The 16,516-nt window shown below is 43.2% G+C and overlaps 1 protein-coding gene across 1 annotated transcript in view; it reads left to right on the forward strand.

Annotated features, from left to right (window-relative positions):
• The window catches only part of fahd2a (fumarylacetoacetate hydrolase domain containing 2A), a 40,255-nt gene extending 24,688 nt beyond the window's left edge, over positions 1 to 15,567 (forward strand). The window contains exons 7-10 of the mRNA XM_052041233.1: positions 4,559 to 4,667; positions 13,450 to 13,537; positions 14,163 to 14,258; positions 15,333 to 15,567. Coding sequence (XP_051897193.1) covers positions 4,559 to 4,667; positions 13,450 to 13,537; positions 14,163 to 14,225 — 260 coding nt within the window. The 3' untranslated portion in view covers positions 14,226 to 14,258; positions 15,333 to 15,567. The remainder of the gene's footprint in view (positions 1 to 4,558; positions 4,668 to 13,449; positions 13,538 to 14,162; positions 14,259 to 15,332) is intronic.
• The last annotated feature ends 949 nt before the right edge of the window (positions 15,568 to 16,516 follow it).

The raw sequence follows: 16,516 nt of genomic DNA on the forward strand, positions 1-16,516 counted from the left end.
AGGATCTATGAGCATTCAGAGAATCATGGACTGATTAAGGACAGCCAGCATGGCTTTGTGAAGGGAAGATCATGTCTCACAAGCCTGATAGGGTTCTTTGAGGAGGTGACCAGGAAGATTGATGAGGGTAGTGCAGTATATGTGGCCTCACAGGTGGATAGGGTAGTTAAGAATGCTTATGGGATGTTATCTTTCATAAATTGTGGGATCGAGTTTAAGAGCTGCGAAGTAATGATGCAGCTCTACAAAACTCTGGTTAGACCACACTTGGAGTACTGTATCCAGTTCTGGTTGCCTCATTATAGGAAGGATGTGGAGGCGTTGGAGAGGGTGCAGAGGAGATTTACCAGGATGCTGCCTGGATTAGAGAGTATGGACTATGAGGAGAGACTAAAGGAGCTAGGGCTTTACTCATTGGAGAGAAGGATGATGAGGGGAGACATGATAGAGGTGTACAAAGTATTAAGGGGTATAGATAGAGTAGACAGCCAGTGCCTCTTTCCCAGGGCACCAATGCTCAGTACAAGAGGGCCTGGCTTTAAAGTAATGGGTGGAAAGTTCAAGGGAGATATCAGAGGGAGGTTTTTCACCCAGAGAGTGGTTGGTGCATGGAATGCACTGTCTGGGGTAGTGGTGGAGGCATATATGTTGGTCAAGTTCAAGAGATTGTTAGATAAGCATATGGAGGAATTTAAAATAGAGGGATATGTGGGAGGAAGGGGTTAGATAGTCTTAGGCGTGGTTTAAAGGTCGGCACAACATGGTGGGCCGAAGGGCCTGTATAGTTCTATGGTTCTACGGTAAAATAAAAAAAAACTGCAGATGCTGAAAGTTTAAAATAAAAACAGAAAATGCTGGAACAGTCAGCAGGTCAGACATAATCTGTGAGAAGAGAAACAGAGTTAACCAAGGGTCTCCAACCTGAAAGCTTCACTCTGTTTCTCTTCCCACAGATGTGGACTGACCTGCTGAGTATTTCCAGCATGTTCTGCTTTTATTTTAAATCTACCTATAGTTACCTGCATTGGTTAGCCATCAGTCATAGAGCTATACAACACAGAAACAGTCCCTTCGGCCCAACTCGTCTGTGCTGACCAAATTGCCTAACTGAGCTAGTCCCATGTGCCTGCATTTGGCCCATATCCCTCTAAACCTTTCTTATCCATGTAACTGTCCAAGAAACTTTTAAATGTTGTTAATGTACCTGCCTCCACCACTTCCTCTGTCAGCTTGTTCCATATACTCACCATCCTCTGTGTGAAAAAGTTGCCCCTCAGGTCCCATTTAAATCTTCCCCCCCTCATTTTAAACCTACACACTCTATTTTGGAGCCACTCTATCCTTGGCTATTCACCTTGTCTATGCCCCTCTATAAAACTCTATAAGGTCAAACTATAATCAACATATAAAATTCCTCAGTCTTTGAGCCCATTAAGCTCAGTTTGCATTGATTTCACTGGTGTGAATTAAGCAGAAAGTCTATTGCATGATCTTCAGTTCATGATGACTGCTCTGCCTTATATGGAAAGGAAAAGAAATTCTTTAAGCAACTATGCAAGGGTATTACCTCACAATCTGGAATCTCTGAAAGACTGCTCATTGAAGACAGCATAAACAAAATAAAATTTACTCCTCTGGCTCTTTATCCCTCTCTATTTTTATAAGTACTTCTGATATGTCTTCCTCAATTTGAATAAAGGTGATACAGTTCATCCGGAGTTGGGATTTTATCCTCTTCTTTTGGTTAGTTCAAAAATGATCTCTCTCCTTTCCATTTTAGGTGTCTTCATATAATTTTTAATCTAATGTCATATCCACTGTATGTTCACATCTATGGCTTTGTCCCTTGTTGATCAAAAATCCTCAAACCAACTACCCTTGAAGCCACATGCACTCCTCCAGTTCTAGCCTTTGTACACTCTGGATTTTCTTCGCCCAGCGTGGTGATGATCCCTTCAGATGCTTGTGCTCTAAGCTCCAGAACTCTCTTCCTAAAAATCTTTGCACCTACTTCCCTTCCATTCATAGATGCTCCTTAAGTGAGCTGTTGTCCTACTGCTTCTTTTTGTCAAATTGGATTGATAATGGTCCATGAAAAGTCCTGCAATATTTTAATAATGTTAAACGTTTTACAAATGAACGCTGTCATTGTAATGTCCGCTGTGTTGAGTCAAAGTGAATATTTCATACCTGTCATTTTGCTGATACTGCAGATGAAGTTGTGTGTTGGATTTTGTCTCTATCCCACCTACCATCTCAGAACCTGTATTTTAGCAGATATTGATGGACTCCCTGTATATTTTAGGCATTTCTAATTTTTGTTAGAACCGTAGCGGTTGCTACCGCGGAATAAAACAAGACTCACTCGGAGGATTGCCAAACAGAACTGGTTTATTTTCCCGCCTTGTGCAGGCCCTTTAAGGGAGAAAACTCCCGCCCAAAAAACCGGCAATGACGTAAGTCCTACGTCACCAGGACTTCCCCGCGCGCGGGTTCTCCCCGTCGCTCGGAAAGACGAGGCCTGCCGCCATCTTGGACCTCGTCGCTCCGACACCGCGCGACCCGACTGCCGAGCCGGTTCGCCCGACTAGACGGTGAGTCGCCACACAACCCCCCCCAGAACCGGCGAGACAGTCCCCAAGGTCCGTGGGCTGTGCCAGCTGCCGCTTAGGGGGGCGGCCTCTGCGTCGCGGCGTGGCAACCTCGACAGGCTGTTGCAGATCCAAATGGGCCGGTTTGAGGCGGTCCGCCGTGAAAACCTGTTCCCTGCCTCCAATGTCCAAAATAAAAGTGGATCCGTTATTCCGTATGACTCGGAACGGTCCCTCATATAGTCGTTGCAATGGCGCCCGAGGTGTGCCCCTGCGAACGAAAACAAACTTACAGTCCCGTAGTTCCTTGGGCTGGCAGGATGGGGCTTGACCGTGCCATGAGGTGGGAATCGGGGCCAAGGCGCCAAGCTTCTCGCGCAGTCTTTGTAGGACTGCTGCGGGTTGTTCCCCTTGGTCCCGAAGGGCAGGTATGAAATCCCCGGGTACAACTAGTGGCGCCCCATATACAAGCTCAGCTGACGAAGTGCGGAGGTCTTCTTTGGGGGCAGTGCGTATGCCGAGCAGGACCCAAGGCAGCTCGTCAACCCAGGTAGGACCCTTCAGGCGAGCGGCGCGCTCACGACGGGAGAGGCCGAAGGTCCGGATCAAAAGGTCTTTGAAAGCCGGGTACTTATCTTCCTCCGGAGGCGACTGGATGAAGTCTCCAACCTGGGCGGCTGTCTCCTGGTCCAGAGAGCTAACCACATGGTAGTACTTCGTGGAGTCGGAGGTGATCTGCCGAAGGTGGAATTGCGCTTCGGCCTGGTCAAACCAGACGCTGGGCCGAAGTGTCCAAAAGGTGGGCAGCTTGAGGGCCACTGCGTTGGCTGCTGCGCTGTCGTCCATTTCGCGGGTCCAAAAGCCGTTTGGACCGTTGAGGTCACCAATGTAGCGGTTGCTACCGCGGAATAAAACAAGACTCACTCGGAGGATTGCCAAACAGAACTGGTTTATTTTCCCGCCTTGCGCGGGCCCTTTAAGGGAGAAAACTCCCGCCCAAAAAACCGGCAATGACGTAAGTCCTACGTCATCAGGACTTTCCCGCGCGCGGGTTCTCCCCGTTGCTCGGAAAGACGAGGCCCGCCGCCATCTTGGGCCTCGTCGCTCCGACACCGCGCGACCCGACTGCCGAGCCGGTTCGCCCGACTAGACGGTGAGTCGCCACAGAACTATATTTTACATTCACGTTTAAGGCATTGGAATGTCCACAAAATGCTTGCCACCTTTGTTATACAACAATAATGACCACATTTTGAACTGCACATGGAGCATTTTGATTCTGAATTTTAATGCACTATATTAAATCTTTACATCCTTCATTATGCCAAACATTTTATGGGCACTTATTGTCCTTTATCAATTGGAAGTAGGATACATCATTAAATCACAAGCAAAACATTTGACCACCCCAGCTCCTCTGACCAGAAGATACAGCTTAATGTTTAATTTAAAAGAGTCTGAATCTTCTCCTCCGTTGCCCAGAATGCCAGTCCATATTAGTCATCTGTCCTGAATTGACGCTTCATCAGCTGTGGCTTGTCATTGTGTTATGCTTTGCACTTAATTAATTGGATGTTTAAAATATAATTAATTAATAGAAATGTAAGGATGTAGAACGGCTAATACCAACCAGAAGAAAGGGAAAGTTAAAAAGATTCACAATAGGGAGTAGTTCTAGAGTTCTGCTTCATCACCAAGATACTAGAGTTAAGGCAATCCATCAAGCTCAAGTTTAAATAAATCTGATTCGTTTAATTCAGATTAAATTTGAAGACAGCTGGCTTGTATTTATTAAATGATGTGGTAGAGAGGATAGGGTAAGTTATACCTGGTCCAAGAATGAAGCTGGCTAATTATATGTATTCTTGTTGCCTTGTTCTAATATTTCCTCATTCTAGCTGGTTTGAACAAAGATGTGTTCATGTCCAGTTTGACCATGTAGTTCAGCCAGACTCTCTCTGTTACAGACCCCCACAACCTGGGGATACGCTGCCGAGTTAATGAACAGATTATGCAAGATAGCAACACTAGTCAACTGGCCTTTAAAACAGAGGAACTTGTTGTTTGGGTGTCACAGTAAGTACTATTTTTTATAATGTCCCTATTTACTTTAATTATTAGTCATATATAGGATGAGGGTGTTGTTGACAAGGCCTTCATTTAGTGCCGTACCGTAATTGCCCTTGAGAAAGTGATGAGGAGCCAGTGCTTTGAACTGCTGCATCACCTGAATTTCCTGTTGGGTAGGGAGTTCCAGGATTTGGACCCAACAACAGTGAAGGGATGGTGTTATATTTCCAAGTCAGAATGGTGTGGGACTTACAAAGGAACCTGCAAGTGCTGGAGTTCCAAGGCCTAAAGCGCTTGTTTTTCTTGGTGGTAGAAATCATGGGTTTTGGTGGTACTGTCAGAGTATTCATGGTGAATAACTGAACTGCCCTTTGCCAATAGTACGCAATGCAGCCACTGTGCACCAGTGGGAGATGAGCTGGATGCTGTTGGGTATCTTGGGTGTGGCTGGAGCTGCACTCATCCAGGCAAGTGAAGAATATTCTATCACACTCATGGCTTGTGCCTTGGAGATGGCGGAAACAATGTGGGACATCAGGAAGTGAGTCACGCACCGCAGAATACCTAGCTTCTGACCAGCTTTAGTAGCCACAGCAGTCAAGTGGCTGACACGAGACTTCAGATGCTAGAATCCTGAGGAAGAAACAACTAGAGGAACTCAGCACGTCAGGCTGAGAGATGGTCGATGTTATGTGCTCGGTCCTGTTGACATTCTGGTCAGTGGTAACCCCCAGGTTGTTGGTGATGGGGTATTTGGTGATGGTGATCCCATTGAATGTCAAGGGCAGGTGGTGAGGCCCTTCTTTTGGAGGTCACAGTCTGGTATGGTTACAGCACAAATGTTACCCCCATGCTTTACTATTGTCTTGGTTCTGCCGTATGCCGATGTGAACTGCTGCATTTGCCAAGAGGAAATGTACAACAGCAGACGTTCCCACTTCTGAGTTTATGATAGGAGGAAGGTCATTTGACCAAAACCAATATGTACGGTACCAAAACTTTAGCTGTAGAGTGCTAGGTTTTTCAAGCGGAAATAATGGAATAACTTGAAATGGAGAGAAGGGGATGTGAACGGATAATACGTGACACTCTGCTTAAGGAGAAAGAAAATTGGAGTGAGATAGTGAAGTTAATTGTCATAAAGTCATAGAGCACTACAGCACAGGAACAGGCCCTTCGGCCCATCTGGTCCATACCAGCCTGGTTTTCTACCTGGTCCCATCTGCCTGCATCCGGACTATAGGTCCACATACCTCTCTCATCCATGCACCTATCCAAACTTAAATGTTACAATTGAATCGACATCTACTGCTTCCGCTGGGAGCTCTTCCACACTCGCACCACCCTCTGAGTGAAGTGGTTCCCCTCAGATTCCCCTTAAATATTTCACCTTTCACCCTAAATCTATGACCTCTAGTTCTAGTCTCACCCAACCTTGGTGGAAAAAGCCTACATGCATTCACCCTATCTATACCCCTCATAATTTTGTATACTTCTATATCTCCCCTCATTCTCCTGACCTCCAGGGAATAAAGTCCTAACCTATTCAACCTATCCCTGTAACTCAGGTCGTCAAGTCCCGGCAACATCCGTGTAAATTTTCTCTGCACTCTTTCAATTGTATTAACCAATACTGTGAAATTGGCTCTAATATCTAACTTCACAAGGTTTTTGCACAATGGTTAAGTAAATTCTGATTGCTTCATTGAATATCTTTGGTAGTTTATCAAAGTATGTGGCAGTATTATAAAATTGTCTGCTTAGAAATATTCATGGAAGTAAATCACATTTATCATAATAGAGTCAAATTGAAAGTATACTTAAGCAGCAAAATAAAAGTCCCATGATTGTAGCAGATAATACTGAAGACAATAAAATCCCTGTGTGATTTTATCACACAGAGAATGCTCATATCATTGTGTGAACTCACAGTTGACAATGGGATACTGCTCTTGTATTTAATTGTTCACTAGAGGGAAAGTACAGGACTATGCAAAAGTTCTAGAAAACTGCAGTCTGGTCTAAATCATCTCTGTTATAATTTCCAAGAATAACCATAACATTAAAGGGCCCAGCAATGCAGATGTGCCATTGCAATGGTGCAAGATCCTTAGGAAGTTCTGTGTGACCTCACCCTAAAAAATAAGTTCAGTCACACATTAGCAAAAGACTAAATATAAAAATAAATTAATATACCAACATTTTCCCCTTTCCAAGTGAAAAATAAAACAACAGAAAATGCTGGAAGATCAAGGGTCAGGCAGCATCGAATAGAAACAGTTAATGTTTCAAGTCAGCCTCTCGCCATCAGCCTTATCATCTGCACCTTATTCATTTTCATTTATGAAGAAAGACGTGATGGTCAGAACTTTTACAGTGCCACATTCTGGAATGCTTGTGATATTACAGCAACTGTGGCTTTTCCTGATTTCTCATTTCCAGCAGCAGGACACAATTTAGGCTCAATGTCTACCTCAGATTCATAGATGACAATAGAATTAGGTAATTCATCAATGCAATACTGCTGAGAAAGTGAAGTTTTATCTGTTTGTGATAGATGAAAGATCCTCTGCAGTATTAATCCTTCAACAAACACAGATTAACTGGTCATTTAATTGTAAAATCTTGCTATCCATAAATTGGCTGTCTTTTATCACTGACATAACTATAGTGACTATACCTCAAAATATACTTAACTGACTACTGTAGGACCTAACTATTTGCCTCGCCTTCAATACCCAAGTTTAATAAGATAGGCAAGTAGGATTAGTAAGTGGTAAGTGCCAAGTAGGACTAAAGAGAATCCTAAGGCATTCTATATATACATTAAGAGCAAGAGGATAACTAGGGAGAGGGTAGGACCACTCAAGGATAAAGGAGGGAACATGTGCTTGGAGGCGGAGGATGTGGACAAGGTACTAACTGAGGTCCTTTGCAACAGTATTTACCAAGGAGAAGGACATGGAGGATTGGGAGATCAGTGTGAAATGTACTCATATGCTAAGGCATTTTGAGATGAAGAGGGGGCTACTGTTAAAGAATAGCAAGGTGGATAAATCCGGAGGGCCTGATGGGATATATGCCAGGTTATTGACAGAAGCAAGAGATGAGATTACTGAGGCCTTCACCAAGATCTTCGTGTCCTCTCTAGCCATAGGCGAGCTCCCAGAGGACTGGTCAGTAGCTAATGTTGTTCTGTGGTAAGAAGGGAGATAGGGATAATCCTGGAAACTGTAGACCAATGAGTCTCACGTCAGTGGTAGGGAAGCTATTGGAGAGGATTCTTAGGGATAGGATTTATGAGCATTTGGAAAAGCTTGGCCTAATTAGGGACAGTCAGCATGGTTTTGTGCAGGGCAGGTCATGTCTTACTAACGATTTGAGTTTTTTGAGGAGGTGACAAATGTGAACGATGAAGGTGGAGCTGTGGATGTTGTCTACATGGATTTTAGTAAGGCGTTTGACAAGGTCCTTCATGGGGGACTCATCCAGAAGACTAAGGTGCATGGGATCCACAGTGATTTAGCCATTTGCATTCAGAATTGGCTTGCCTAGAGAAGACAGAGTGTAGTGGTCAATGGGACTTATTCTTGCTGGAGGTCTAGTGGTGTTCCACAGGGATCCATACGAGGACTTCTGCTGTTGGTGATTTTTATATATATATAATATATGTGTGTGTGTGTGTGTGTGTGTGTGTGTGTGTGTGTGTGTGTGTGTGTGTGTGTGTGTGTGTGTGTGTGTGTGACTAGGATGAAAATGTAGATGGGTGGATTAGTAAATTTGCATATGATACAAAGGTAAGTAGTATTGTGGATAGTGTAGAAGATTGCCAAAGGATACAGGGTATACGGTAGATCAGTTGCAGATATGGGTGGAGAAATGGCAGAGTTTAATTTGGCCAAATGTAATCTATTACACTTCGGGAGATCAAATGTAAAGGGATTTTATTTGTTGAGGTATTCAGTTCAAGAGTCAGGAAATTATGTTGCAGCTTTATAAACCTCTAGTTCAGCCACATCTGGAGTATTGCGTTCAATTCTGGTCGCCCCATTATAGGAAGAATGTGAAGGCTTTGGAGAGGGTACAGAAGAGATTTACTAGGATGCTGCCTGGACTAGAGTGCATGTACCTATAAGGAGACAAACTTGGGTTGTTTTCTCTGGAGCGGCAGAGACTGAGGGGAGACCAGACTGGTTTATGAGAGGTTTAGATAGACAGCCGGTATCCTTTTCCCAGGGTTGAAATGTCTGATACTAGAGGTTGTGCTTTTAAGGTGAGAGGGGGTAGATTCAAAGGAGATGTGCAGGGCAAGTTTTTTTTTCCACACAGAGTGGTGGATGCTTGGAAGCGTGCTGCCAGGGTGGCAGTGGAGGCAAGTATGATAGAGGCATTTAAGAGGCTCTTAGATATGCACATGAACATGCAGAGAATGGAGGGATATGGATATTGTGTAGGCAGATGGGATTAGTTTAGTTAGGTGTTTAATTACATTTAATTAGTTCAGCACAACATCGTGGGCCGAAGGGCCTGTTCCTGTGCTGTTTGTTCTAAAGGTAACTGAGAACTTCAACTCTGCAGCCTTAGTGGGTTGTGTTTTACCTTCTACAGATACTAGTAGGAATTGCTGAAACTGCTTAAGATCGTAAATCCCTACATTACTTTCAAATTGCCGTCAGCCCACAGATTCCCAGTTGGGCTGATACTTGGTGTACAAACATCCCTCACATAGTTAGTCCAGACGTACGTCCTTTTCTGAATTGACTGACTAGGTCAACTCTTTCTCCAACTGAAGCCCCAATTGCCAATATATTTTGTCTTTGATAAGCCATCCTTCACAAGCAGGGCATGCTTCTCCCTTAACATGGACCCATCTAAGTCAAGGTTCTTGTTCATCAAGTTTCCATAACACTTCCTGTATGGAAAAGTTTTATTTCTACATTTAACAATTTGTATCCTGAGGATAATCCAACTGTCCCTCCTCTAATACCTTATGATTTGTTTATGATTTCAGATATTTTACACACATTGTTCAAACTCCCTTTCATAACCCCTGTTAACCAAATGAGATAGGATCAATGCTGCTCTGTTTGATTGTACATATCCTGCTTATTGTCACATGTACCAAGATACAGTGAAAAGCTTTTGTTTGCGTGCCATTCAGACAGATCATTCCATACACAAGTACATCGAGGTAGTACAAACGGGGAAAAACAGACTGCAAAATACAGTGTTACAATGTACAATGCAGGTAGGCAAATAAAGTGCAAGGGCCATGATGAGGTAGATTTAGAGATTAAGAGTTTATCTTTAGCACATTACAAGTCCATTCGAGAGTCATATAACAACAGGATAGGAGCTGCCCTTGAGCCTGATGGTGCATGTTCTCAAGTTTTCGTATCTTCTGCTCGATGGGAGGGCTCCTTGATTATGTTGGCTGCTTTCCCGAGGCAGTGGGACGTATAGACAAAGTCAATGGAGGGGAAGCTGGTTAGTGTGACGGACTGGGCTGTGTTCACAACTCGCGGCAATTTCTTGTGGTCTTGGGCAGATAGTATGCCCTCGATGGTGCATCTGCAAAAATTGGTGAGAGTCATCAGGGACATATCAAATTTCCTAAACTTTCTGAGGAAGTAGAGGTGCTTAAGAGGTTAGTGACATAGTCGGTTTACAAATTTAACTTGACTTTGGACCTTGAGATAGTTAATGGGGAGGTCTTGGGGATAGTCTGCATTACAGCAGAGGAGGCATTGGATGTCTTAAAAGAATATGAAGGTAGATACATTTCCAGGGCCTGACCAGGTATATCCAAGAACACAAAAGAAATTGCAGGAGCCCTGGCTGAGATATAAGCGTCATCATTAATGACAGATGAAGTGCTGGAAGACTGGAGGGTGGCTGATGTTGTGCCTTTATTTAAGAAGGGCTGCAAAGAAAAATCTGGGATCTGTAGAACAGTAAGCCTAATATCTGTGGTAGGCAAGCTACCGGGGAGGATTCTGAGGGATAAGTACACAGACATTTGGAAAGACAGTTGATTAGGGACAGCCAGCACAGCTTTCTGTGTGGGAGATCATGTCTCACAAATTTGATTGAGTTTTTTTTTGAAGAAGTAACCAAGAAGATCAATGAGGGCAGTATGGTAGGTATGGACTTCAGTAAGGCCTTTGATAAGGTTCCACTTGGTAGGCTGCAATGGAAAGTTAGATCGCATGGGAGCCAGGGAGAGGTAGCTAACTGGATACACAATTGGCTTGATGGTAGGAAGCAGAGGCTGATGGGTGGAAGGTTGTTTCTCAGACTGGAGGCCCATGACTAGTGGTGTTCCCCAGGGCTCAGTGCTGGGCCGATTGCTTTTTGTCATCTATGTCAATGATCTGGATGAGAATGTACAAGGCACGGTTAGTAAAGTGGCAGGCACGGTAGTGTAGCAGTTAGCATAATGCTATTACAGCGCCAGCGACCTGGATTCAATTCCTGCTGCTGTCTGTAAGGAGTTTGTACGTTCTCCCCGTGTCTGTGTGGGTTTCCTCCGGGTGCTCCGGTTTCGTCCCACATTCCAAAGACATATGGGTTAGGAAGTTGTGGGCATGCTATGCTGGCACCAGAAGCGTGGCGACAGTTGCAGGCTGACCCCAGAACACTCTACGCAAAAGATGCATTTCACTGTATACATGTGACTAATAAAGATTTCTTATATCTTATCTTAAAAACTAGGTGGTGTCATTGACAGTGAAGGTGGTTATCAGGATTTATAGAGGGATCTTGACCAGCTGGGCAAGTGGGCCAAGGAATGGCAAATGCAGTTCAATTCGGTTAAGTGCGAGCTGTTGCATTTTGGGAAGACAGATGAATGGACTTTCACAGTGAACCCTGGGCAGTGTTGTAGAACAGTGGGACCTAGGAGTTCAAGTACATGGTTCCCTGAAAGAGACATCACAGGTAGACAGATAGGTGAAGAAGGATTTTGGCACACTGGCCTTCATCACTCAAAGCATTGAGTATAGAAGTTGGGATGTTATGTTGCAGTTGTACAAGAGGTTGGTGAGGCCACATTTGGAATATTGTGTTCAGTTTTGGTCGCCCTGCTATAGGAAAGATGCCATTAAGATGGAAAGAGTGCAGTGGAGATTTGAGGATGTTGCTGGGACTTGAGGGACTGAGTTTTGGAGAGAGGTTGAGCAGGTTGGGAATTTTTTCATTGGAGCGTAGGAGACTGAGGGGTGATCTTACAGAGGTGTATAAAATCACGAGGGGCATAGATAGGGTGAATGTGAAGGTCTGTTTCCCAGGGTTGGGGAATCAAGAACTGGAGGGCACGGGTTTAAAGTGAGAGGGGAAAGATTTAATAGGAACCTGAGAGACAACTTTTTCACACAGAGGGTGCTGAACATATGGAACCTGAAGGGTAACCTTTTCACCAAGAGAGTGGTCAGTATATTGGAATGAGGTGCCAGAGGAAGTGGTTGACACAGGTACATTAACAACATTTATAAAGCACTTGGACAGGTACACGGATAGGAAGGGTTTAGAGAGATATATGTCAAACGTGGGCAAATGGGATTAGCTTAGATGGGTGTCTTGGTCAGCATGGACCAGTTGGGCTGAAGGGCCTGTTTCCATTACAAAGGTTTAAATACTTGCATTTTGCACAGCTATGTTGCAATGGTATTACAATACCTTTAGTAAGGTCGTGTTATATTTTTACGACCAGAAGGAAACCCTAAAATTTGCAGGGATGAATGAGGAACTGGTAGGATGACTCCTGAAGATACTTCCACCTTAGATGACATCTGCTCCAATTTGAGCTAAAATACATTCCTGAATATTCACCTGTAGGACCTCATTGCACAGCACAGCTCATTGGATGGTGCAGGGGAAGAGGAGCACCAGTTTTCAGCTGAAGATATCACCAGTTGACACAGCACATGACAAGAATCAAAGCTAATCTATTGCCCAGTGGCGCAGTGATAAAGAAATTGTTCTCCAATATCCCATAATTTGGGTATAACACCACAGTTTTCTCTTGCCAAGTGACATTGAAGTAAAAGAACTACTGAAAAGCCTTGGGATTTAAGAAATGAAACAACAAAAGTGATAGTCAATATCTGTAACTGTATGAAGCAAGGGAGCAGCTACTTTTAAATCTTGCTCCGATACAGCTGGCAGGATGCAGAAACAGTGAGATTAAAGGCCATGCACTTGATTATATTTGTCTTAATTCCAAATCTTTAACAACCTGTCAATAAAGAAGCTCTTTGCCACAAACGTAAATGCACGATACACATTATAATTGGTCAGATGCATTATAGTCTTAGAGCTGATGATGGGAAAGAACCAGCAGTTAATTAAATCAAGCGCCAGCTCGAGTTACATCTTCTGCAATAATAATATGGTTCATGAATATGACAGTTAAGTAAGTTAATACACTATTGTGCCAATACCAACAAAAAAAACGTAGAAAAATTTGATACAATTTAAGCCGATCACTGCAGTGGTAAAGTTTATCACTATTGTAAGCTGCTTATCTCTGATCTTTTAGCTGACCAGCTGCAGCCATTTGCACAATGTTGTCAATGAAAAACACGATGATGCTGGAGGAACTCAGCAGGCCAGGCAGCATCCGTGGAAAAAAGCAGACAGAGTTCTGAAGAAGGGTCCTGACCTGAAATGATGACCACCTGCTTCATCTGGATTCCAGCATCTGCAGTCCTTTGTTTCTCCTGTACAATGTTGTCGTCTGGTTGCTGGAACACCCTTTCCACTGTGACATTGCCACTTTTCTTTGCAGGTTTGTGACCCTGTACCCAGGGGATGTCTTCCTAACTGGAACACCTTCTGGAGTTGGTGTGTTCAGGAACCCACCCAAGTTTCTCAAAGTACGTGGTGCTAATTCTTACCTTCAGCTGAAATAACAGCGACTTCACTGTGCTTTGAGTTATGCACAAACTTTGAGTTATGAACCAAATATTCATGCAAATATGAAAAGATTCTCTGAATTTCACTCCATCATAGCAGTATGGGTAATGTATCTAGAATAACAACAGCATTCCATTGCATCATCTAAATCATGTGTAAGCTGTGAGAGTTAATGCCATTGTTCTCTCTGACAAAAGGGGAGAGGAAATGCAATCCTCTACTTGAAATATTCGAGTGTGTACTTTCCACAAGGAGTTCATAGATAGTTGTGAGCATCTGGAGTCTGGCAAATATTTCTCTCATTTACCAAGACATGTAGGTGTTAATTATAGTGTCCTTGGAATGTGCCCAAAACTGGCAGAGCTGCCTTTTTATTGCCCATGGCTTCTCTTTAAAGACAGATGAAACAGATTTTTCAATCAGCAAATTAGGGACGAATTATTCCTAAACCATTTTTTTTAGCATGATTTCAGATTGGTTATACAGTTAAATATCTGAATTCTACATTTGTAATTTGTGGAATTACAAACCTCGTTCATAATCTTTCACCTTATGCATGAAATGTGTTCACTGAATTTCTTGCAGCGCGGAGACATTGTGGAATGTGAAATAGATGAAATCGGAATTCTAAGGAACGTTATCATTTAGGTCCTTGCTGTTTTCAGATTGGATTCATTGAAGGTATCCATTTTTTTTTAATGAAAAATATTGCAATAACTTCTAAGAGATAGAGCAGCAGACTGGGCTAACCAATGGAACTGTGTGTTTGGTCACAGAGTCATACAACACAGACACGGGCCCTTCACCCCACCACATCCGTGCCGACATTTTTGCCCACTTACACCAATCCCATTTGCCTACATTAGGTCTGTATCTTTGCCTATTTAATTGTCTGTCTAAATGCCTCTTAAACAGCATTTGTATCTGATACCACCATGTCCTCCAGCACATGTTCCAGATAACACCCACACTCTGTAAAAACCTACCCCTCAGGTCCCCTTTAAATCTCTTTTCTCTCAGTTAAGCCTATACTGTCTGGTTTTTTGATACCCCTACCATGAGAAAAAGATTTTGACAACATACCCCATCTGTACCTTGTTTGCTTCTATGAGAATCTTGTGTAACATCTGATCACTTGGAGATTAGAGTTTATCAATGATGGGTTTTCTCTCAGATTAATGATAGAATGGCCTTCCCTGAATCTATAATTACACAGATTATTGCCTAAAATTGTTGTGGAAATCCATTCCATTTGCACCAGTCACATTAGACACTATATTTTGGTTTTGAGGAAAAGTCAAAAATGTTAGGGAACTTGGCTTAAAGCTCTGGTATTCCAGACTTACCTGTTCCAGACCAACTGTACAAACGTTCCTGAGATTGCTCAGCTGAGATGCTCCAACATGTGATATAGACATTTCAATGTATCCACTTGCATCTAACAAAGCAACTTACAAACTGGATTAGTTTAACCACAGTACTGCCTGCTGCATGTGCCTCTGCAATGCTGTGTGTTTGGAGAGAAATCACAATGAATAGATCTTTATATTGTAGTTAACGATGACTTAAATGCAAACTGATTACTTAAGTTACTTATTCTCTTAGCATTTTAAACTTGGAGAGGATATCCATAAAGGATCTGACAAAAATGGAGTTAAAGATGTCTACTCAAATAAAAACCGTTCAAAGCAAACATCCACCATAAACCACAGTGTGTCAGTACACTTCTAAACCAGAAAACACTTTTTTTTGCAGGCTGATTTATTTGACAAGATAGAGCCGTCGTGTATAAAAAGTGGCCAGAGCGTGGGAGGAAGTCGAGATGGAATTGCAGAGATCCGGCTGTCTGATTGTACCATGAAGCTAAACCATGCACTTTAACAAGGAACTAAACACTTAAAATTATGTGATTTAAAGATTAATGATGCATTGTAAATAACGTAGTAGTCTGTTTAAGTAATTTTTATTACTGTGCCGCAATGTACATGCAGTTTTCATAAATGAAGTTGCTAATTCACATATGGTTTTACTTTTATTTTAATATAGGAACTCCATTATTCGTTTAAACATTGAGCAAAAGTAAATGAAAGCAGGTGCAGTGAAACTTCATAGAACACAGAACAGTACAGCACAATACAGGCCCTTCGGCCCACAATGTTGTGTCGACCTTTAAACCTCACCTCAGACGATCTAACCCCTTCCTCCCCTTCATCTATTTTAAATTCCTTCATATGCTTATCTAGCAATCTCTTGAACTTGACCAACATACCTGCCTCCACCACTGCCCCAGGCAGGGCATTCCATGCCCCAACCACTATCTGGGTAAAAAACCTCCCTCTGATATCTCCCTTGAACTTCCCACCCATTATTTTAAAGCCATGCCCTCTTGAATTGAGCATTGGTGCCCTGGGAAAGAGGCGCTGGCTGTCCACTCTATCTATTCCTCTTAATATTTTATACACCTCTATCATGTCTCCTCTCATCCTCCTTCTCTCCAAAGAGTAAAGCCCTAGCTCCTTTAGTCTCTCCTCATAAACCATACTCTCTAAACCAGGCAGCATCCTGGTAAACCTCCCTCTGCACCCTTTCCAATGCTTCCACATCCTTCCTGTAATGAGGCGACCAGAACTGGACACAGTACTCTAAGTGTGGTGTAACCAGAGTTTTGTAAAGCTGCATCACTACCTCACGGCTCTTAAACTCGATCCCTCAACTTATGAAAGCTAACATCCCATAAGCTTTCTTAACTATCCGATCCACCTGTGAGACAACTTTCAGGGACCTGTGGATATCAACCCCCAGATACCTCTGCTCCTCCACACTATCCAGAATCCTGCCATTAACTTTGTACTCCGCCCTGGGGTTTGTCCTTCCAAAGCGTACCACCTCACACTTCTCCAGATTGAACTCCATCTGCCACCTCTCAGTCCAGCTCTGCA

This window comes from Pristis pectinata, chromosome 29 (genome assembly GCF_009764475.1).
Source record: "Pristis pectinata isolate sPriPec2 chromosome 29, sPriPec2.1.pri, whole genome shotgun sequence".
NCBI classification, from domain to species: Eukaryota; Metazoa; Chordata; class Chondrichthyes; order Rhinopristiformes; family Pristidae; genus Pristis; species Pristis pectinata.